Genomic DNA, 25,263 nt, shown 5'->3' with positions numbered 1-25,263 from the left:
GTATCGTTCTGGGCCGATATCCGAAATATCCCCGATATATCGGCCGAGACGGCCGATATTGACTACACTGGTCCAGACTAAGAGCAAGTCTTATAGTGGAATAGTTTCATCTTCCACGCCACCTCAGCATTTGGAATCGTGGATGGAAGTGCAATTGTAGTGGTGGAATAGTAAAAACTCTATTAAGAATAGCGTTTTTTCTCAGCCGTTAGATTTCAACAACTCATCCTAAATCTACGGACAAAAAAAAAACGCTATTCTTATTGGCGTTCAGATGGATTTCACGAACCCTTCCACGAAACGGTGAAACCTCACTTGAATTTTCTGTGAAAAACCCCAATTTGAAAGCCACACTTGGAATAGGTTGGATTTCACCATAAGACTTGCTCAGATAAATTAAACCACCCACCATCACATTTGTCTGCTTTCTTAATGTCTTTGTTTAGTCGCTTTCTTGGGATTGTCTTCCCAAGGGATTCATTAAGTGTCCACAAACAAGAAAACAGAATGATACTAGAACAACAAATACAGTTGGAAGGTGAGGTCCTGTTTCTTGTATTTGTTTTCTTGCTCTACTCTGATCCTCATGTGAACCTCTCTCAGTTGCACAAAAACCCATTTATCAAATCATTTCACTAATTAAGCCATTTGCTTATTCTCACCCGGTCACAAACAAGTGGCCCGGCTGTGATCCGGAACCCTTCCGGTCTAAGTTGGAAGTCAAACGATACAGCAAGGGTCATAAATATCGCAAATCAAGCGGTTGATGATAACGACTAATGTGGGGTCCAATAAGATAAGCGGTCATTATTATACTACTTGGAATACTATACAGTGTATGTCTTTCCTCGAGTTCTGTGTCCAGTCTCATATAATACGTTACCAAGAAAAGAAGAGAAGGACTCCAGTGACCATAAAAAACGGAGCTAATGTGCGCTGGAATTCACAGAGGCGTATTTTAATACTAAATAAATAAAAATTTCATCAGTTTTTTTTTATTTTTAATTAATGGCTCTCTATTCTATATCCAGTTCTTCTTCTTACTTTTACAGATTTTAATGGCAATGTCATGTGGGAATGTTTAGCACAAGAAGAAACTATACAGAATAGACTGTTCTAGATTTGGTGAAAGAAAGGAAAATGCCTCTAGCAAGGTATTTGTTGAGGAATGAGTTTTGTTTGTCGGATCCAGAGTTATATAAAGCAGCAGATAAAAATGATCCTGAAGCTCTTCTTGAAGGTGTTGCCATGGCTGGACTTGTTGGAGTCTTGCGTCAGTTGGGTGACCTTGCTGAGTAAGTTCTTTTTTTTTTTCTTTTTTATTGGCTTCTACAGTGATCTACTTCAGTCTGTAACTGAAAATGTTGAAATTTAGATTACCTTTTTGGATCTGGAGTATGGAAATTTAGGTTAGGAATAGGTATTTTGATGAGTTGAAAGGGGAATTGATGATACTAGTTATGGAATTTCTAGTTAATTAGTAATTTTTATGTTTTTGTCAACTTGAGGCTTCGGAAGCAAATTTGAGAATCATTTTTGGTGTTTTAAGTGTTAGTTGACTTGAAGAGTTCGGTTTACACCTTCAAGATTTTATGTTTTTGTATTCGAAAATTAGTGTTTGTGGATACACTGGTGAATTCATTAGGTATTGAATGAGGGAAGTAAATGTGTTTGTGGTTGGGATTTTGCTGTTTATTTGTTCTCGATATGGCTACGAAGCAATCATGTTCTTCGCTACACTCAGATATATATGTTTTCTTATAATGTTTGATTTTTCTTAAATTTGTGGGGTGCAATAGGTTTGCTGCAGGGATATTCAATGACTTGCATGAAGAAGTGGTGGCAACTGCTTCTAGGGGACATGGGCTGAAGGTTCGTGTTCAACAACTTGAGGCAGAATTTCCATCAGTCGAGAAGGCATTTCTTTCTCAAACTAATCATTCACTGTTACTTTATAATGAAGGTTAGGGGTTTTCCTGTAGATTCTCGATTTGAATTCTTTTTAGCAATAGACGGAGGATTAAGGAATTGAAGACGATGTTGTGCATCATTGTTCACTTTATTTTTCCGTTTTATTTCTTATCAATAGTGCTTTTGCTCTTGAGAAATAAACCATTGTTGCGGAATTCAGACTATTGATAAGTTAAAAGATAGGGAAACCTCTGAAAGTCCCAAGCAGTTAGTAGTTGACTATTAGCTACTTGATCATCGTAGAACTAATGTATATATCAATAAAAACGTAGCCTGTAGGTAGAGACCGCTAAACTACTGCATTTCTTAGAGAAACATTTTTGTTAAATACTACCTTTGGACGTTTAAGGCCTCATCTTGTGGTTCGTATGTAACCTTTTGGAGAAAAATATAGCTGGGATATTATCACGGTTATCATTCACTCCATGGTTGGAGGTGTTGTTGACTCTGTGGATACATGATTTCGTACAGGTATCGACTGGCATCCTAATCTCCAAATGAGCCAGAATCTGATCATATCTGGAGACTTACCTCACTCTGTTATGGATTCTTATGAAGAATGCCGTGGTCCACCTCGATTATTTCTGTTGGACAAGTATGATTGCTTTATTACTTTTGCTTCCTAGGTTTTGGTATTACTCGTTATAACTCTCTCCTGAATCTTATCATTCACGCTTATCCTCCCTCCAGGTTTGATAATGCTGGTCTTGGGGCTTGTTTAAAACGATACTCTGATCCGTCGTTCTTTAAGGCGGAGGTAAATTCCTTTGAATCAAAGAAAGCGGATACTCGAAAGGAAAAGAAAGCTCGCAAAATCAGGGTAAGGCATTAACTGAAACAGTAGCTTGTTTGGTTTCACCGCTGAAATCGAGAGTAGCTGCAAAACAAGCATTAAGCAGTCGGCGCAGTTTCATAACAAAAAACAGTTATAATTTTGTTTTGCAGAGAAAAGGTTCACAATGGAGAATTAGAGAAACAGCAGAAGGATCTGCAAGATCCCATGCCAAGTGAGGACCTTGATCTTCTTCTTTGCCAGCATTAACTATTCTTTGTAGTGGTTGTTCGGTTCTTCTTACCTTTTATGGTGCAAAATGTTGATTTCTTGACTACCACTTTGATTATTCAGGTTGCATCAGTTGTTCTTGACGGAACGCCAGCAGACTGATACTAATCTTCCAACGAACCGTGTAAAGCTGAAGAAGCGGCAATTCAATAGACTTCTTTTCGATTCTATAAGCGGAAAAAGCTATATGGAAAGATTTCTTGAATCTCGTTTACCTGAACGCTTGAAATCCAGGAACTTTAGTGAATTAAGTTATGAAGGGCTTGAGCTCAGTACTCAGGATTCTGCTAACCAATTGGTTATAAGAGATAAAGATCTTGTTTCATCTCCTACTAGCCATGAAAAAATACTAGAAATGTGCATGGACGAACTGGATGAGGATGTCATTGAAGAAGAATTGAAAAAGTTGTCTTCACCCACGCCCAACTTTAACAAGCTGGTTGATAGGAAGGTAGACGTGATGGTTTCTAAGGAAAACAAAGGTGAAGGGAAAATCGATGGGTATCGATCCGATGATCTTACCAGTGAGGTTGACAATTACGTGGATGCTCTTACCACCATGGAATCAGAAATGGAAACTGACACTGAATGTAGAACAATGAATGAGCAAGGCTTTTTCCACCCTGAGAGAATGCGAATGGGTTCAAACAAAAGTGAAGACCTACAGGAGGTCCAAGGTGGGTCTTCTTATTCTCAGTCAGTTGAAAATTCAAGTGTGTCTGATGATGGAACTAATTCATTCAGAAAAGGAAGATCTAGTTTTTCATATTCCGATACCCCGAGCAGTTCTGCTGGGCATGTGCTGTCAGATGGTGATGTAGCGGCTAAACCAGACCCCTCTACTGAAACCGTCGGTAGGGAAGTTGTTGAGTTATCTTCTGCAAAGTTCTGTGAAAATGGGGATGCTTTAGGAACTGGACCTTCAGAGCATCGAGTCTCATTTGGTGCCTCTAGTGAAGCATCTGGATTTCCAAGTTACATGTCTGGACGCGGAGAACTATCCCGTGAATCCTCACTCACGAATTCAAGTTTTACCGTCTCCCAAATTAGTTCAAAAGAAAGTGAAAGCAAGTGTAAAGCCGTGAGATCTGACTCTGTGGAATCTCCTTCAAGCTATCAGAAAGATTGTAAATTATCCACAAATTCTAACGGAGATAACAACTTCAGTCGAAATGTATCACATCAGGTAGATTTCTCATATTTTCTGTCCCATATGGTAGATGATGCGCTCCCTGTGACATCTGGTGAAGCTCTACCAGATGTGTATCTGGATGGAGGGATCCATAATGAATGTTCTGGTTATTTGCTGCAATCGGTTAATGTTTCGAACCTGACTCCTGGAAAGAGAGACAGTGATGACACTCGTAAAGAGACTCGGGGTGAAGAATATTCTGATGATAGCAGTTCATTGGGAAATGTGCCAAAGACCAGGTTTGATTCGTCACATTTTGTTAGTTTGCCTACAGAAGAATCACACAATAATCTGACAAGAAAAGACCTGGAAACTGGCTCTCCGATCGCACCTCCACCTGAATGTTTACCTGATTCACTCTATGGTAGTTATCTAAACAAATTGGAACCTGCCGATTTTCTAGAATTAAACTTTCCAGATATGTCGAATAAGGTCCCAGCATCAATAAAGGTTGGCACTACAACTTCAGAAATTCAAAAATCGTTCAACAGCATGAAGGTGTCATCTGAGTGTACAGTGTGTCCATCCCCGAATCAGGCATCAGACACGGAGGTTCATTTGCAGCTAGCTGATTCAGAAAGTGAATTGTCATGTGAAGCTTATGATATTCAAAATGTTGTAGGTTATGATAAGGTCACATTATCGTCTGAGAATCACATAAATTTACAAGAAGGATGCCGTTCACAGATTGAGGATCTATTGCCTGACAAATGTGCTACTCGTAACGAGGATTCCGGTCAATTTAAAGTGGAGATGCCTAACCCTTTTAGTTCAGATGATATTACTGGGTCAGACGCACAGAAAGAAGCTGTAATTCCGGATCCAGTTTCCCCTTCAGAACTCAAATTTATGATCTCAGATCCAGAGTTCTATGACCCTTGTGCTTCCAAGTTACTCTATTCTGTGGTGCTTCTCAAGGAGCCGTCTGATTTACATCCCAGTGATGATATTGGGGTTGCAACATCACTAAGGCAATGGGACCAAGAGTCAGAACTAATAAAATCAAAGACTACTGATCTTACAGGAAGTGCAAACAATGCATCATTTCCATCTACCAACCAAAAACTGTTAGATTTATCATTGCCTAACCTCGATGTTCCAGAAGTTAATGTGACTGAGATACCACCGCTTCCGCCTCTTCCTCCTATACAGTGGAGAATAGGAAAGCTTCAACACCAGCCTATTTCTTTGGAGAGGGAAATGGTTCAGTGCAGTCCAAATCCATTCTCACCAACCACACTCTCTGAGAAGGCTCAGTGGTGTTTCCCAGAATTAGATTTCAAACTGGAGCGGTCCTTAAACCCATTCTTACCCATTAGCAATGAGAAGCTGTTAGATGTTTCCCTAATGGACAAAGATATGGGGACTGCAAGTCTGAATCCATTTTCACCACCAGTATTGACAGATGGGGATGACAATATTAGCCAGGAGTTCCTTAAGCTAGAGAGAGTAGCACAACCTCTGAATCCTTTTTTATCCTCAGGCACAGAGTCGCAGGATTCTTCATATTGTTCCCTTCCTTTAGATGTGCATTCTGACTCTATCGAGTTCTCTCAGATACCAAGTAAGGAAAATTTGACGGCTCCACATATTTCATTATATTGTGAAGATCAGCAGAATTTGGAATCGTTAGCAGCAGTACAGGGTAGAGATGAGGAGATGTCCGAAGATACTCACGGATTTGCTCCTTCTCCGGGCAATGGAGATGCTGATTGCATTGAATCTTCTCGGGCACCAAGTAATGAAGTTGAGAATGTCCAACCTTCTTCTCTTAGCGTAGATGATGAAGTGGAGCAGACATTGAACCCACAATTACCAATGCAAGATAGAGAAGAAGAGGCGTCTCAAGATACTTATCAATTAGCTCCTTCGCCACGTATTGCAGATGTTGATTGCATTGAATTTTCTCCGACACCAAGTAATGAAGTTGAGAATGCTGAACCTTCTTTCTTAAGTGTAGATGTGGATCAGACATTCAACTCACAACCACTAATACCAGATAGAGAACAAGATATATCTCAAAATACTCATGATTTCGGTTTTTCGCCAAGTAATGCCGATATAAAAGCTGCTTCAATCGAGGTTTCTCAGATACCATGTAATGACGTTGTAGATGCTCAGTCTTCTTTCCTAAACTCCAGTAGTGCAGTGGAGCATAATTTTAACCCATTACCATCAAAACAAGATAGGGAAGAAGAAAAATATCAAGATACTCACAGATATGCTCCTTCACCAAGTAATGCAGTTGTGAGTGGTGAACGTTCTTTGTTGAATGTAGAAGATGAACTGAGCTCACCGTCAGCAACACAAAACACAAAAGATACGAGGCCTTGTGCTGCCTTGACTTCAGAAGAAGAAAAGCTGCAGCCTCTAAGTTTGTTCAAACCATGTTCAACAGTGGAGGATGAGAAGCCAGCATCATCTGCGGAGGATGAAGAACCACCGTCATTGATGGAGGATGAGGAACAAACATGGGTTGTAGAAAACGAGAAACCTCAGAATGTTTCCTTCTCACTGGAAAGAGAAATGATATGGCACCCGGATTTCTCCTCTATGATGCCACCGACGGAAGAGGAGAAGCCCGTTGGAATCCGCAAGGCATGGCTTCACCGTCCGCGAGACCCTCTCATTCAGGCTGTTGCTTCTCATGACAAAAGCACGGTACTTGTTGTTTAGCACAGTCATTTCCATTTCATTATTTGAGAGACCTACTGGGTTGAACTGGAGAATTTGACTGCTCTTGATATTTTGTGCAGTTGAGAAAGGTTTCAGAACGAGTTCAGCCTCAAACTGAGACAAAAGCAGATGAAAGGGATTCATTACTACAACAGATACGAGCACAGGTTAATACTAATGAAACCTTTTCTGTGCGTCTGCATGTTTGTTTTGACCCTTTCTTTTCAGTGAAGTGTTTAAGATTCTGATAAAGCAAATTTCTTATGTTTCAATTTCTATCAGTCCTTCAGTCTGAAACCAACGGTTTTAACGAGACCCAACATTCAGGCTCCTAAAAGCAACTTAAGAGTTTCTGCCATTTTGGAAAAAGCAAATGCGATCCGCCTGGTCAGTATAGATTATCACTCTTTATGTTCCAAACTTTTTTTTTTGTTCTCTATATTATCAACAAGTGGTATTTACAACTTTTAATACCTCAAAGTTTTTTTGTTGTTGTTGTTTTTTTTTTTTTTTTTTTTTTTTTTTTTTTTTTTTTGTGAGGCTGTATAATCTCTGTTTTACCACTTTGTTGAAAATGATGAAATAGGCCTTGGCTGGGAGTGACGAGGATGATGACTCAGAAAGTTGGAGTGATTCTTGAAAACCCGTTCCCTCTCTGGTTCTCTATTGTTCGGTATTCTTGTAATATATTGTACTTTACCCACGGTGTATCATGCGGACCAAACCGCCAGGATCGTGTAAACTGTGAACCAGTTTTGCATATATAAGTAGGAATTAACGTTTAGTCCCAAAGATATTGGGTTTTTGCCTCTCCAGTCCAACCCTCTCAGGCCTGGTACAAGGAGATCCAAATTTGCCTGTTTTCAAACGAGTTACTCCTTTCACGAGCAATTCAGTCCAAAATGATATTTTTTAATGTCAAAAACATCCATAGCTAAATGGGAAAAAAACGGTTTAGTTCAAAACCGCCTCCAAATATAGGCCATGCCGGTTTCTACCGGCGATTCATCAAGGACTTTAGTAAAGTCTCAAGACCACTTTGCAATCTACTTGGTAAAGACGCTGATTTTGTATTTTATGATGCTTGTGTGCGAGCATGGGAAGAACTCAAAATTCTTCTTACTTCGGCCCCCATAGTCGAACCACCTGACTGGAAGTTGCCTTTTGAACTTATGTGTGATGCGTCTGATTTTGCCGTTGGTGCCGTTTTAGGACAGCGTTTCGATAGACTTCCATTGTATGTAATATAAATGCTAGCTAAACTCTTAATGAAGCTCAACTAAAATACTCAACTACTGAGAAGGAATTGCTTGCTGTTGTTTTTGCATTAGACAAGTTCAGGTCATACTTGATAGGATCTAAGGTCATCATATACACTGATCATGCTGCATTGAAATATCTTTTGTCTAAAAAAGATGCCAAAGTCCGTCTTATCCGATGGATACTGTTACCACAAGAATTCGATCTTGATATTCGTGATAAAAAAAGGTCCGGAAATGTGGTAGCTGATCATTTGTCTAGACTGAATGTTGAGTCTGTTGATGAGTCTTTGCTTATTAGAGAATCATTCCCTGACGAACAATTGTTGTTTGTGTCTGAAATACATTGGTTTGCTGATATTGTTAACTACCTTGCTACAGGTAGAATGCCCTTGCATTGGTCTAGACAAGACCGCTCTAAATTCCTATCCGAAGTGAAACATTTCTTCTGGGATGACCCATACTTGTTTAAATACTGCCCTGACCAACTCATTAGGAGATGTGTCCCCAATTCTGAACAAAGAGATGTCATCTCTTTCTGTCATGACCATGCATGCGGAGGCCATTTTACAATGCTCACAGAAATCAAGCTTGTAAGTCTTCTCGCGACCAAGTAAGCCTTTACTACTCAACACGGACATACCTTTCTCACTCATATGTCCAAGACGCATATGCCATAAACGTGTTGACTCCACCTGTTTCTCATCAATTGATTGAGAAAGCATAGCTCCACCACAAACTATATCTCCTTGTAAGAAATATAAATTACCATGTCTTTCACCGGTCATCTCCAATATAGAATACCTTCAAGAATTCATATTCAACAACAAACATACTTGTATCCAAGAGATTCAAGTACTCCTAACGAAATCAAACTCTTCCTCATTTTGTTTTTGGTATTCAGGTTTTGTCCAGATTTAGAGCTTGGTCTAACATTTGTCCAGCTTTGTGTTTGGTACTTGGAAATGACGTTGACTGGTGTTGATCGGGTTAGATTTTGACTTCTGTTAAAAAATTATTAAAATTTTATATAAAATTAATTAATTAACGAATTTACTATCCTACCCATTACTTTAAGGATAATTACATAATAATCATATACAAACCCTTATTCTTCGTGAACGCATCTTCTCCGAACCCACCGCCCTCTCCACCACTCCACTTCTCAGCCACCTTCTCAATAGCACTGTTACCACCTTCTGATCTTATTTTTTTATGGGAATCTTTTGTAACGATAGCAATTCTCATTTCTCTCTTCTTATGAAATCCCTTAACCTCCACTAATTATTTTCATTTCTCTCTTTGTAATCTCATTTCTAGGTTTCCAAAATTGGGGAAATCCAATATGAAGATCCAATATCAAAACTTTTAAATTCCGCTAACAATTATGATTAAGAGAATAAATTAGTATATTAAAAACTAAACAAGGGAATCAGTTTGATTAAGAATTGTATTTGTAATCAACTGGAATCTAAATCTAATGGACCTTAATTAGAGTTTTAGATTCAGAGAAAGGGGATGATTGAGTTTTGATTTGTAACATTTTAGAAATGGATCTGTTTGATTAAGTTTTGATCGGGTTTTGGTTGAATCAATTTAATTAGCTTTAAATGTTCATAATCAGGTGTATGTACTCATCATCAACAGGGTTGCAGAGTCATGGATTCAGATGCAATGGGGGAGGAAGAAGATAAAGTGAAAATTAATTAGGTTAATGCAGATTCCAGAAGAACATATGTGAGATGACAGTGGTGTATCCGGAGAAGAGAAATGTTCAAGGCAACAATCGATGGAGGTGGAAGAGGAAGAAGAAGAGTAAAGACATTAGGTTTAATAGTTATTTGATCTGATGGTTTCATTAGAACCCTTGGATCCAAGTTCACTTCAGGGTATAGTTGTAAACTATTTATATTTTTAAAAAAATAATTAAAAATTGTAAACTTTTGCAGTAGAATAAAATAGGGAAAGGGAAAAAGGTAGAGAAAGAGAGGGTTCCATTGAATAGAGTTAGTATAGTCATGGATTCAGATGCAATGGGGGAGGAAGAAGATAAAGTGAAAATTAATTAGGTTAATGCAGATTCCAGAAGAACATATGTGAGATGACAGTGGTGTATCCGCAGAAGATAAATGTTCAAGGCAACAATCGATGGAGGTGGAAGAGGAAGAAGAAGAGTAAAGACATTAGGTTTAATAGTTATTTGATCTGATGGTTTCATTAGAACCCTTGGATCCAAGTTCACTTCAGGGTATAGTTGTAAACTATTTATATTTTTAAAAAATAATTAAAAATTGTAAACTTTTGCAGTAGAATAAAATAGGGAAAGGGAAAAAGGTAGAGAAAGAGAGGGTTCCATTGAATAGAGTTAGTATAGTCATGGATTCAGATGCAATGGGGGAGGAAGAAGATAAAGTGAAAATTAATTAGGTTAATGCAGATTCCAGAAGAACATATGTGAGATGACAGTGGTGTATCCGCAGAAGATAAATGTTCAAGGCAAAAATCGATGGAGGTGGAAGAGGAAGAAGAAGAGTAAAGGCATTAGGTTTAATAGTTATTTGATCTGATGGTTTCATTAGAACCCTTGGATCCAAGTTCACTTCAGGGTATAGTTGTAAACTATTTATATTTTTAAAAAAATAATTAAAAATTGTAAACTTTTGCAGTAGAATAAAATAGGGAAAGGGAAAAAGGTAGAGAAAGAGAGGGTTCCATTGAATAGAGTTAGTATAGTTACATGGATAAATACTTTATATACATGGGAAAAGGAATACCAAAAGACTATCCTTTTGGACCGCACATCCATGGGTCGTAGGCCCTGTAACACTCCCCCTTGTGCGGTTCAATAAAAAAACTTTATACATAATGATATTTCAAATGTCGTTCTCTCCTTGCTGACTTGTGCCGAAATCAATTGCCTTACTAAAACTCTGATAAAGAAAAACCCAGTGGGATAAAACCCTTGTAAAACTCTTCACATGTAGTACTTCACATGTTGTCTCGTAATTTACATGTAGTTCATCACATGCAATACGATCTTCAAAGACCGACAAGTCTAAGTTAATTGACTCGTTAAAACTTCGCCAGGAAAACCCAAAGGGATACAACCTGAATTAAAGAAAAAGAGTACAATATTAAGCAAACTTAGAACATAGTTGGACTCAAATATGTTGCCTCATTAAAACCTTGAAAAGGAAAACCCAGTGGGATAAAACCTTGACGAAGGGAAAAGAGTACAACGTGACAAATGCAAGTAAAGGTGATCAGTTGCAGATGAACACTTTGATCCGTTTAAGTTGACTAGTTTCTTCACAACTCTTAAGGCACAAAATCCCCGTGGGAAAGACAATAGCCTTAGTTGGGAAATTACATTCCCGGTGTTTGTTGTTGTCTCATTAAAAACCTTGCCGAGCAATAAAACCATGTGGGAAAAAGTAACCTCGGTGAAGGAAAAGAGTTCAACACACCATTAAATGCTCCCCCTGATGTCAGACAATTTTCATTAGTCTAATGCAGTCAAAAGGAGTTTATCACACTTTACTTTGGTGACTTGGATGTTTATAGAACCATGTTGTTGATTCTGGAAGTTACGTTGCTTAACGGACTATCGTGTTTCATTTCTTTGATTCAGATATTTTCAATAACATCAACGCGATCTTTATGTCTTCAACGTTCAACATACTTGATGCTTTTAGTGTTGTCTCGCTAAAAACCTTGTCGAGTAACAAAACCCTTTGGGAAAAACTATTCTCGATCGAAGGGAAAAAGAGTACAACACAACTTCGATTTCAAAGTAAAATATGTCGACATCATACTTGGATCCTCACCTTGATGTCGGCATCTCCCCCTGATTACTTTCAGAGTTGTTCCAGACAGTTCTTTTAGTCATGTATTTTTCGAAACTGAATATTGGTAATGACTTAGAAAATAGTCTACCATATCTCCCCCTGATTACTTTCATTGGATAAGAGATTATTGTTCCTTCATAATCATCAACTTTTGGATTGCACTTTCACTAGCATTCCTTTTTATGTCTTTGCAGGGATAAAACAAATTTATGTCAATGGTTACTTTTAAGTAAATGATTACATTCACTATACCATTCCAATGATGTTGCGTTGGCGCGGAGCTATATCTAGCTAACAAGTTCCCTGAGGATGTAAAATTTAATCGAGTACATTATTATACTAAGTACAACAATGCGTCTATTGTACTTAGATATGGGAATTTCGTCTCCCAACACATCTTCGCCATATTCCTTTGGACGAAATGGTTACTTACTTACATTTGAACCTCGACTAATCATGGGAATGCTATCAGAATGCATGTCTTTGTTAAATTGCCTGACAACTTTAGACATATGCAAACTGGTGGAATAATATATCACAATCTCAATATTCGATCGAGCTTTCCCTAGATTTTTCATCTCAAATTCGGATTTTAAATAACTTTTAAGGTCTCCTATCACATCAAGAGTACACATCATGTCTGTACCATCAACATAAATAGCTACAATTCCAAATCAGGAACTTTCTTATGAATACGCAAGGAAAAATAACTTACTTGTCTATCCCCTCCAAATCAAATAGTCACTTAGACGGGTATACCACATCCATCTAATTGTTTGAATCTATAAGTAAGCGTTCTATCTAACTGTAAATGCACTCCGTGGTTTAGAGTCATTTGATTTGGGTAACAAAAGTCTATCAAGTACTTTTGTAAATATCTTCTATCTCTTGATTCTTTTAGAGATACGTAGCAACCACATACATATGCTGCATTTCAAGTCCTTTTGAAATTACCAAGCTAACTAGGTAGCGGAACTCTATAACGTTCATTACAAAAGAACAATTTCAGGGCTTTGTGAGAAACCTCGCGCCACAAGGTGAGTCTTTGTACTTTAAGAATACTTTCTTCTCATTATGCTTTATGACAAATTAATTATGTATGTCCAATAGGCTTTACACTTGGTTGGTTAGCACTACCACACCAAATACCCGTATATTTGCCAAAGAACTAAGTTCTACCTGGATTGTGTAGGCCAAGTATGTAATTTATTTGAAATTAATCAAAAAATAAAGCATGGTTCGATCTCACTGTGCTCTAATTCTGGAGCAACTATTTATGGATTATATCATCACTGTGCACGCATGATCCTTACATTGACTCATGTGCATTCTCATAATCCGTCAGGATTTCATTATTCTCTAGAATCAGTTAAAACTTCGGAGCGTCCTCCAGTATTGATTCATGGACATAGTCAGAGACAACCAAATGAGATGATTTCATTAATGATACAAATTAGGTTGTGCCCTACTCATATATTTCCTTTCTAGGTGAGCATTGATCGAACTTGGTGGTCTCTCCATCTTCCTTTATGGAGCCACGGCCTCAACTACACTTCCACCAAGTGTAGTTGCAACACCTTAGCCTATGGTGTACCCCATACTGAGGATTTCTAACCTTGCAGGAATATTTGCAGCTGGTATGTGTGATCTTGTCACTTTAGCAACACTGATGTACATTCTGAAAATTGATTATTCTTTGTCACTTCACATTTACATTTGTGGAGTACAAGAATCAATATGAGACACAATGGGAACACACCACCACAATTCATGTCGTTCCCTTAGAAGATACTTTTTCTTATCTCCCCCTAACGACGGGAAGACTGTCTCATTAAAGTGATAACCTGCAAATCTAGCAGTAAGAGATCTCCTGCCAAAGGTTTTAAAATGCGGATAATTGTTGAGATTAATTATCTAACAAAATTACTTAATCATTTTCGTGACCCATCATAGTACGATGTGGACTCGTAATGGCACATATATAGTGCAACCAAAAATGCGTAAGAACAAAAATGTCAGGCTTAAATTCAGTTACCAACTGGTACGCAGAAAAGGTTGACTAATATTGGGTTCTACCAAAATTAAGTAAAGATGCGCGTAATATTGCATATCCCCAAAGAAATAAAAGGTAGGTTGGTATGCATAACCTATTCCTTAGACACCATCTGTAACCTTTGGTGGTAGCCTCTGCGAGACCATTGGGTATAAGATGCTCTATATTGATCTTATTAAACATGCAATATTCATCAAGTCCTTTTGATTTAAATTCTCTAGCATTAACAAGGGTGGTTAGCCTTTGCACTTTGCATTGTGTAATATGTGCTAGGAGTTTTCAAACACAAATTTCTTGGGAACTATAACTAGTCCAAAATGTCAAAAAATTCACCAGATCCATCAGTCACTTTAATGATCCGCATTCTGCATGAATATTTTTCTAAATTTCACCTTGTTTTCTTTGTAATATGGAATTTTTACCATTTGCATCTTAGGATGATCTCGATCCTGTTTTACTGAAGACTTTGTAAAAATGAGTGATATGCTTTCTTACCTAAAAGCATAATGGGAAGGGGGGTTGTGCATCTAGTAATTTAGAAAACACTTATGAGAGATATGTCGTCACTTTGCATTCTGTCAATCTTTTTCCATTTTCGTTCACTCAGATAAAGTGATATTTGTATGAGTTCTTTCAAAACAATCATCATGTCACAACCAAAGTTTGTTTATGGTTATGCCCAAATCCTGTATGAGTCAATTTCCAACATTTCATCATCGGAGTCAATATGGATTCAATAATCCAAATATTATAGTGAATTACATTGCACTAGATTGACTCATTAGTTTCTCTAAAATATATTTCCTTCCAAATATATTAGAGACTATAAAAAATGCAATCAATTACATTCTCATCATTTTGATGTTCCACATGATATCCATTTGCACGGGTTACTTGGGAAATTAACAAGGTGTGATTATCTCTTGGTACATCTAGAGATTTTGCGACGTCTTTGTTCTATCTCGAAGAAAAAAAATGAGCAGTGTTGCGCTCGATAAGATAATCACTTTGCCAGACAAAGTTCTTGTTGCCAATAAAGTTGATGTGAAAATTGGTTGCTAATATGATACACACATTACATTGTATATATCAATACCTATGACCAGGTGCATTTCCAACTCTTTCATTTATGATGGGAGCTACAATTACATTTTAGCTAATCCCATACTCAGTTGATACTTGTGTATTTGTGTTATTACTACCTAAGACAAAAGTACATCTTTGTCTCATGGTACGTATGTCCCTTTTCACATGATTTATATGAGTCGGTAGTCTAACCCTCATTACTTCGAGGTTCTTTCCATTTTTAATTTTGCTACATTTAGCTTAATTTGAGAAATTTCTTTATCTCAATAGGCCAAGAGAATCTCATTACACATGTCAACCACTTACTTTAGGTTGAATATATAACTAAAGATAGTTCTCTTTTGTTCATACTTCAACATGTACTGGTTCGTTAGTATCATGGATGAAGTAAATAAATGGAAATTTTCTGACTCATGTAATCTTTTGTGAGTTCTTCCACAAAAATTGGAATACATGTGATTTTATTTGAACGTATCTTTTGAAACTACCGACTCTTTAATAGTCGAGCAACCGGATTACATCCCACAGAACATTCAAATTTTGGGCATAAAATATCAAATACACAATAATGGTGCTCAAGTACTTTTAAACCCCAAATAAATATATTTTGAATTGAGTTGGTATAACCAATTGAACAAAAGATAAACATCATTCAACCATAGCCAATATCATTTCAAGAGAACAAAATAACAATAAACCCAAAATTCTTAATGGTCGAGATCAACAATCATAATTTAAATTGATTGTTTATATAATACGGACTTATCTTAAGAAGAAAAAACAGAACTAGGCATGTTATAAAAACCAAATAAATAAGCCCAACAAATTTTCAATGTAAAGACCCTCACTAATTATAGTTACATACCTCAGGTTTTGGTTCCCACCGTATATGGACAAAACCGGAACAGTCTTAATCATGCATGTCCCGAACAGGACAAAACAAGATGGAACTGGGGACAGCTGCAGCCAGAACAGGACCGCACCGGGACTGGACAGGACAACCTGGGACTGGGGACGGCAGTAGCCGGAACAGGACAGGATGCAGTCAGAACCGGAACAAAGCTAGACCGGGGCGGGTCGGGTTTTCTCCCCTCTTCTCAGAACGCGAACAGACGTTTTCCACGGATCTGAATCTACACTCATTCATAGAAATCACAAAACGAGATTAATCGAAATAATTCTTGATGATTAATCGAAATAATTCTTGATGATTACTATGTGCGTGCCCAGTATACAACAAGGATAAAAAAAAAACGGAATAGTTTCATGATCAATAATAATTCTACATGCCCAGTATAGAACGAAAATGAATGGAGGATTGATACAAACAGTATTCGACAATAGTCCCTAATCAATACGACCAATCAAAATAACGCCTGATCCATAATCAAATCAAATTTTGCCTACAAAAGGATTAATTAAATCAAAATAATCTTTAATTCATAATCAAATCAATTTTTTCCAACAGATTTAATATATCCAATATATATAGAGATATAATTATATTGCATATGCCAAAAACAAAAACAGGAAAAAGAGAAAAAAAAATATAGGAAAACGTAGATGCAACTTATCTGATTGATTTGATTCCAACGAAAACTTCTTAGTCAATTGATTTCATTCCAGCGAAAATAAATAAATAATTCCAACTGATCGAATTTAGCTCTCTGGTATAGCATCGGGTTGATAACGTTTTGCAGTAGAATAAAATAGGGAAAAGGAAAAAGGTAGAGAAAGAGAGGGTTTCCATTGAATAGAGTTAGTATAGTTATATGGATAAATACTTTATATACATTGGAAAAGGAAGACCAAAAGACCATCCTTTTGGACCGCACATCCATGGGTCGTAGGCCCTGTAACATAAACATAATATTTGTATTTTAAAAATTAATTTTAATTTGGTCACAAACTGTCAACGCAGGTCAACGTCAATTCAAGTACTAAACACCAAGCTGGACAAATGTTAGACCAAACTCTAAAGTTGGACAAAACCTGAGTACAAAAAAATAAATAACCCACATGTCTAACCTCTGAAAGTGTTGTGATAACACCATGCGAACGAACCTGTACCCTACCAACACCAACTGTTTTGCAGGCATTAGAATTGCCTATCATAACAGTACCACCATTCACCTCTCTGTAAGTAGTGAAACAATCCTTTGAAGGACACATATGATACGAAGCACCGGAATCAAGCATCCAACCATCATTGAGATAACTCTATGATGTAATAGTTAACAGTTTCTCATCAAAACCACACACCGGGTCTTCTAAAACTTTACTGCCTTTAGCAACCGAAGCAACAACATTCTTTGAATCTGATTTCTCACGTTTCTCATCTCTTGCCTTAAGCTTGAGACAACCAGCCATAATATGACCAATTTTTCGACAATAATAACACTCAATATCGCTCTTTTTGAAACGATTCTTTAACTTTGACTTCTTATTACCATTATTTCCCCTATCAACAAACAAGCCCTCGACTTGTGCTTCATCGCTGAACTTTTGTTTCCTTAACGCCTTAGCTTGTAAGCAGAGACCACATCATAGAAAACCAACTTATCTTCATCTTCGTTTTCATCGGTTTTCCCACTCAGCAAATAGTCAACGAAAGCATCATACGAAGGAGGCAAAGAACATAATAATATCATGGATTTATCCGTATCAGAGATAGTGACACTGATATTAGACAAATCAGAACAAATTTTATTAAACTCATTAATATGATCAATCATAGACTTACTTGAAGACATCCGAAAGGCATGGAGTCTACGCTTCAAGTAAAGTTCTAAAGTCAAATCCGTTTGTAAGTAGAGATTCTCTAACTTTTCCCCTAACACCTTTGCAGAGATTTAGTTCGAAAAGTTATGAGTGATATCCCTTGACAAACATAAACAAATAGTTGAACACGCCATCAAATCAAGGTCAGCCCACTTCTCTTCAGTCCAATCCTTTGGCAACACATCTGGCTTCTCCTTGATTGCTTTGATTTATTTCATACTAACAAGAATATCTTTTACATCAGTTTTCCATGATGTGAAATTATTCTTCCCATTGAACTTGATAATGTCGAATCCATGCACCTTCGAAAATCCACTTGAAGTAGAACCAGACATCTTCACTTCCAACTATGATCCTCCCCACGCTCACCGCACCACTTGTTAGGATTAAGACCTTAGAATTAACCTCTTCACAAGACACTAGTTCTTTGGATCATATAGAACTAAAGAAAGCAGAAAATAAGATGCACTAAACGAAACAAGAAATACACACGATTTAACGTGGTTCGGAAATGTGTCTACGTCCACAAACGGCTACGATCAACTCTTATTATAGAACAAATTATAGAGAATTAAACCACAACTATGACCAGCAAAATGTTTTTCACAAACCCGAAACAATACTCTATGAACAAAACGTTCTAAACCCTAAAATTCTCTAGTTGTGAGAACTCTTCTCTAAATTGTGTTGTGTATTTTTCCTTAAAACTTGTACGCCTATTTATAGGTTACAAACTTGAGTTCCAAGTATAAGATTTATACTAGGAAACCACAAACTTGAGTTCCAAGTATATGAGTTGTACTAGGAAACCTCAAACATAGCTAAATCAGGAAACTTCCTAACTTAGGCAAACAAGGAAACCTCTAGAAGATTCTAGAATATTCTAGACTCTTCCTAAAACATCGATAGTTTCCGATCAAAATAACTATACAATCAGAAAATAACAGAAAATACCACCAAATGATAGTTGTCGATCAAAATAACTATACCATCAAATCTATCAAAGATAAACCGGATCTAGGTCGGATCCCAGCCTATCAAGATGATAGTTGCCGATCAAAATAAATATACGATCAAATCTATCAAAGATAAACCGTATCTAAGTCGGATCCCAGCCGATCAATATGTGTGCACAAAGCACAAGATACGAAAATCAATAGGAAAATCAATTGGTTCTACCAAAGTTCTTACCTAGGTTCGAATTGGTCATCCAATAGATCTTCAATGAAAACCGGACCAAAACGCCTATTGATTTCTTTTCTATTACGAAATAAGTTTCGTATATGTACTTTCTTTAAATATGTGTAATCAAACATAGATTCCTATGATGAAATCACACCTATATCAAATACACAATCAAGTAACGAATTACATAGATTATGTGGATGCCGCATTTACGAAGTTCAAAAGATAAACGTTATACTTCGTAACTAAATATTCTTCCTTGACACTTTGATCATAATAATATGACCAAGTCTAATACTAGAGTATTAAATATAATTAACCTCGCATGTTATATTTTCAATCTTAAATGACTTGAAATAAACGATAAGAATGGAAACAAGTCAAGTCAGTATCACTAACCTCAAGTGGAAGGATGATGTCTTCATTGTAGTCGACACATTGTAAGGACCCTCAAGATCGTCAACGGTATTTAACTGGTCTAGCGATGATCAAGAGCTGACTTAGCCGCTAATGACTCGATTAGTTAATGTAATTTTAATTATTAGAAATTAATCTAACAATGATCTAGATACGAAATTAGTACCATCGAATAGGTCTCGAAAATTTATGCGCAATGGGTTATTCGAACGTGTCATTCGGATACCGGACGAAGAAGAAAACATCAGATTTGTAGGAAGAACAAAATAATCTTTTGTAGATAAACCGACCTGGGATTCCCTTATCCGTTTCGCGGGCGCCTTGATAATTTTATTTGGTTTTATCCAAAACCAGATCGAGGAGAATTCATTATTCTCTTATTTTCTTTTCTGCTTTCTTCTTCTTCTTTGTTCTTCCTCTTCTTCTCTTTCTGTCGGTCTCAATTCGAATAATTGAGTTGTTCTCGTGTGAGAAATTGCTTAGGAACTCGTCAGTAAGTTGAATCGAAGGGGTAGTTGATTGTACTGTGGTTGATTGATCTCGGGAAGGAGGAGTTTGAGTTGATGTTGACGAATCAAATTAGGGTTTTGTTCTTGTGATGAAGAAATCCAGAAAGGTTGATGAATCCCTTGAGGGTTTGGTGATTCAAGGTGGTGTTGATTCGAGGAATTGATTCAATCTCAGAGAAATGTTGATCTTTATTAACTACGATAGACCCAAAGTATAAGGCAGTGGATTGTGGATTTCGAAGTAGGCGTGGCTTGTCATCAAATCAGGTGGGAACTATTGTAACCTTCTTGTAATCATTAAGATTCTTTCCAATAGCGAGCATGATGTGCCTTTACTTCTTGTGAGCATATTTGTATGTAATTGAGTGGTTATGAGTTGTGATATGTGTTACCTAGTATCCCCGCAGGGAGTGTCTATGGCTTTCCCATGGCTCCTTGCTAAGTCTTATTCAGCACGGGAAGTGTAAATATTATATAGCACGGGAAGTGCAATATAGCTATATCGGCACAAAGGTGTAAATATTATTACTTTTTATTTTATATGGTAAATTTATGTTTTATTCAGCACGGGAAGTGTAAATAGTACTACGAGGTATTTGGGGAAAACGGTCTTATGCATATCATACTAGTTTGATCGCAGAATATGATTTTCCTTTATAGAAATGCTATATTTCGATGTTTGTTGATTGTTGGGTGAATATTTTGATGTGTGTTTGCGTTATTTCCCCAGCGAGGAGTGTCTGTGGTTTCCCCATGGCTCCTTGCTAAGTCTTATTCAACACGGGAAGTGTAAATATTATATAGCACGGGAAGTGCAATATAGCTACTTCAGCACCAGGGTGTAAATAGTATTACTTTTTATTTTATATAGTAAATTTATATTTTATTCAGCATAGGAAGTGTAAATATTACTACGAGGTATCTGGGGAAATACTCTTACGCATGTTCTGCACGTTGAATGTTTAGTTACTGTTCTTTAGAAACATGAGCATGTTAGTGATTACTTGAAAGTTATTTGTTTCCATTGGGCACCCCTTTGGGATGATGTGCTCACTCGTTCCCACTTCAGTTTCAGTAATCAGAAGAAATGGTGCGCGCGAAGATATCTGTTTTCGTGGTTTAAAGTTTTAGCGAACTGAAGATGTTTGTTTATCTTTTTATGCATGTATCCTTTCTTCTTTGTAAAACAACACATTATTATATTCATATCACTCGAGAGATCTTCATTTATGTCATATCAGAGCGTATGGGTTTGTTATTGGGATTAGCTTATGAAACTGAGATTCTTAAGATCATTAATCTAGATTTGATGCTTCAATTAGTTGTAATCTTATTAGCTAAGCAGGTGATTAGGTTGGGGTATCACAAGTTGGTATCAGAGCTCACTATAAGATCTTACATGGGCAACAATAGATGATAGTTCGTATCATATGGTGAACTAGTTTAGTTTAGAACCGGGTTGGGTTGTGAGATAAATCTTAATCACTAAAAGCCAACAATAACTAAAAGATTTGTTTGATTGATTGATTTGTTTGTTTGGATATGTGTACGTTTTATGAAATAAAATTGTAGGGTAAACCGACTACTTTATGTTTTGCAAAGAGATTAGAGGATAATTAGTCTAAAATTATGATCGCGTAGACAGTCCAATATTAGAAAAATAGTGAGATATATTTGATAGATCATGAATATCATATAGAAGCTTTATTATAGAGTATTTTGTAGTGTACTTAGAACCAGTAATTCAATGAAATAGAAATTAGTGTAGGGAACTTAAGTCTAAAATTTATTGTTTCCATTATAGAAATTCGTGTAAGAAACATAGACTTCCCTCTTGGATAGAACTTAAATAAATATAGTTTAACCTAGAGCTACAAATTATAGATTTTAGTTGTAAAAATTCATATAGGTGTCACATGTGTGTTTCATTTCTAATTGTTTAGAACTCATTTTAAATAAGTTGCAAGTTCGCGCGTTTGTATGTATAAGCAGTACTTGCACCTAGTCAAGAGATATTTTTTCTTTATAAAGTGGGGAGTTTTGAAGTCTAGAAGGACGATTCGATTTTCAAGGACGAAAATGTATAAGGTGGGGAGAATGTAAGGACCCTCAAGCTCGTCAACGATATTTGACTGGTCTAGCTAGGGCTGCACAGGAACCGTCCCGTCCCATGGAACCGTATCGGAACCGTAAGAACCATACCGGTACCGTCCCGGAACCGCAATCAGATGGGACAGGTACAAGTACCAAAAATTGGTATCGTGCCTAGAGTAGGTACAAGTAACGGTTCTAGGTTGTTCCCGTCCCGTCCTGTAGTACCGAGGATCTGTATCCGTTAATATTAAGATTAAATCCTGGCCGTTGATAGTAGTGCAACACAAATTGAAAGGATGATATTTGCTGAGAACTGCTCCCTCTTTGGTAAATTTATATGTATTCAGCTCAGTAGAAATATTGAACTTGAAACATGAAGCTTGAAATAGCAATACTGAAGCATGAAGAACACCACAAATCAACCCTTATATAATGCATATCTACGAAGTTGAAAATGTTAAGATTAGTTGAATTACTTGACCGAGCAAAAAAAATTTAGTTAAGATTAGAAACACTTGGCATCAGATGAACATTTTGTACTAATTGAAATCCAGAGTGGGATTGGTGCTTTGAAGTACTTCATCAAGTGGTCATCCAAGAACCATGGTGCTTCTATCTCGCTGTATGGATTCTTGGAACATAAAAAATAACAAATTCCTACGGATGAGCAGCAATTAATACCTGCATCATGAGGAAGATTCTGAAGCTAACAACAAATTTAAACATCGCACGATAAACCTTGACGATGTAGGTGTTGCTATGTGCATATAAACAACAAGCGGGGAGATCTCGGTTAAAGTCAGATCTTTCAAGACTTTTTTTTTTTTACATATGCTAGACGTAAAGACCCGGTCCCGTCCCGTATCGGGTTAAACGGGTACATTTTTCGTCCCGTCCCGTCCCGTACTTCACAGGTACATGTTGATGAGTGCTAAAAAGTGCATATTTCTATATATTTTTATTGGCATTTAACTCATCCTTTGTGCATTAATTCTACATTTTATCCCATATTCTGTATTTTCATTGTTTTCAAGAATAAATATTTTTATTAATTAATTTTGCATTTTTAGGTAATAAATAAAGACTAGATGAGTTGCGGAGCGAAAAGAGCAAAGACACGAAAAAAAGCCGGAGGAAACTCTAGCGGAAAAGAAGTGCAGAACGCGGTATGGAAGACTCAAGGATGAAAATGGGCTTAAAAAGGAAGAAATTGTTCTTAAAGAAGAAGTGTGCTCAAGATTACCTAAGCCCAAATCCAATTCCTAAACCCAAACCCATATCCTAAACCCAAAATTCAATACCCAAACCCGTTTTCCTTCTTAACCGTAAGATTGGATCCATTCCATCATCCAACGGTCGCTGCGTCATCATGCATCAGATTTCGATGCACCTGACCAACACTACAACACCTAACTCCATCTTGAGCCGTTAGTTTCGTTGTATTTTTGCATCCAACGGTCGCTCATAATCTGTCTCCATCTCGCCATTAGATCCGTTTCAGAAGTTATCATCCCACGGCTCAGCTTTGCGAAACATCAAAATCTTTATCCCTGCCTCACACCTTAATACACAAATACCTAATACCCACACCCAAACAAGACCCTAACAAATTTCCATCGGGTTCTCCTTCTTCTCCCCCTTTCTTCTTCTCCACAGCAGAGCCTTCCCCTTCCACCTGCTCCACCAACTCGCTGCCACCACCACCAACTCCACACGAGCCCTCAAATCTCTTCCATACGTAAACCCATCACTACCCTACCCCTCTATCAACTTATTTCATCATTTCTCAACCCTTTTTCTCTGAAACCCTAGGATTAAGGGATGATGAAATAAGTTAGGTTAGAGAAGCAATTGAGAGTAGCAGGAGACGCAATAGAGGAAATAGAAGCATGGGTCGAAGCTCTCAAGTGTTTTCAGATATTAGGTATGCATTAATTTCAATTTTTATCAAACCCTAATTTTTCTGTTTTTTGGGGATTTTGGAGAGATTGTGTATAAACTATAATAGATGCTTTGGGGTGTTGTAATAGGTGTTCTTGGGTTAGCCGAGATACCCCCTAATTGGGTTAATTTTAATTTCAATTTCATGTTTAATTTCAATTTCAATTATACTGTCAGTACTTGTTCTTCACTGTTAAAATCTGTTCTGATGTTATGTTCATGTTCTTGTGTATGTTAATGTTCATGTAAATCACCATGTTTGTTATGTTCTAATTCACCACTAGGGTGAGAAGACAACTGAACTTTGTTGGTTAGCCATTTGGGTTAGACCCTGTTGAGCTCAAAACATTTAGGTTAGTAACATTCCAAAGGTTCACTGGCTTGTGATTAGTGGTGCTTTAAACAGACCATTAATGCTAGGAGTTAGTGATAATCTATGGGATTCATAAAGCCATATTAGTTAGATACCTAGACCCTAAATGACCTGTGATTTCCTATGCTTTAATCAGATAGGCAATGCTAGGGGTTATCCAAGGACTTTAGGTAGTTAACTAGCCACATGACAGGGATGTAACCAAGGTGAACTAGCTAGGTGAAGGAGAATTCTCATCCATCTTCATACACTTCCATCTTCAACTGTTTTGCTTGTTTTCTGTTTTCTTTTATTTATTTTACCTTAATTGCTCACTGTTTGTTTTCCCCTCATGCTCACAGTGGTGTCTTAACACCACAATCTTTACTTGTTTCACTCACTGTTTACTGCCCCCATTCAGCTCTCATACATCAGTCCATTCAGCTCCATGTTAGCTTAGGAAGCAGCTAGAGAAGCTAGAAAACAACATTTGCTCCCCCTTGTCCCTGTGGACTTTCCCTTTCTTCCCATTCTAGCTACAATTGACCCTGTATACTTGCAGGTCAATTTGTAGGTTGTTTATAAAACCCACCAAGTTTTTGGCGCCGCTGCCGAGGACTCGGTTGCGGCGCATATGTTGTTTTTCTTTCCTTGGTCATTTGCTTGCTGCTGCTCTTAACTTGCAGCTGCACTTGCATCATTTGCTGTTTACAGGGCATTCTTGTTGTTTACATCTTCATCTAGTTGTTGGATTGCTGTTCTTGCACAACATCAGAGCATCTTCTTGCCTGTTGCTTTAGTGCACTGCTGTGAACTGCTTATCCCATTTGCACTGC

General features: G+C 37.2%; 1 protein-coding gene across 1 annotated transcript; it reads left to right on the top strand.

Annotated features, from left to right (window-relative positions):
* The first annotated feature begins 923 nt into the window (after positions 1 to 923).
* LOC113307780 (protein SCAR2-like) lies at positions 924 to 7,694 on the top strand. Its single transcript, XM_026556228.1, has 9 exons — positions 924 to 1,295; positions 1,800 to 1,963; positions 2,443 to 2,566; positions 2,662 to 2,791; positions 2,917 to 2,978; positions 3,098 to 6,887; positions 6,983 to 7,069; positions 7,185 to 7,289; positions 7,489 to 7,694. Exons 1-9 carry the CDS (start codon positions 1,141 to 1,143, stop codon positions 7,540 to 7,542), a joined length of 4,671 nt encoding a protein of 1,556 aa, XP_026412013.1. The 5' UTR covers positions 924 to 1,140; the 3' UTR covers positions 7,543 to 7,694.
* Positions 7,695 to 25,263: the final 17,569 nt, after the last annotated feature.

This window comes from Papaver somniferum, chromosome 9, assembly GCF_003573695.1.
Source record: "Papaver somniferum cultivar HN1 chromosome 9, ASM357369v1, whole genome shotgun sequence".
Lineage (NCBI taxonomy): Eukaryota > Viridiplantae > Streptophyta > Magnoliopsida > Ranunculales > Papaveraceae > Papaver > Papaver somniferum.
Note: the sequence above shows the minus strand (reverse complement) of the source record. Positions and strands in the feature narration are given on the sequence as shown.

Excerpts from the sequence above, each read along its gene's own strand:
- LOC113307780 (XM_026556228.1), top strand. The coding sequence starts at position 1,141 with ATGCCTCTAGCAAGGTATTTGTTGAGGAATGAGTTTTGTTTGTCGGAT. Across the intron at positions 1,296-1,799 it reads CAGTTGGGTGACCTTGCTGA|GTTTGCTGCAGGGATATTCA; the intron begins GTAAGTTCTTTT and ends GGGGTGCAATAG. Across the intron at positions 2,567-2,661 it reads CGATTATTTCTGTTGGACAA|GTTTGATAATGCTGGTCTTG; the intron begins GTATGATTGCTT and ends TCCTCCCTCCAG.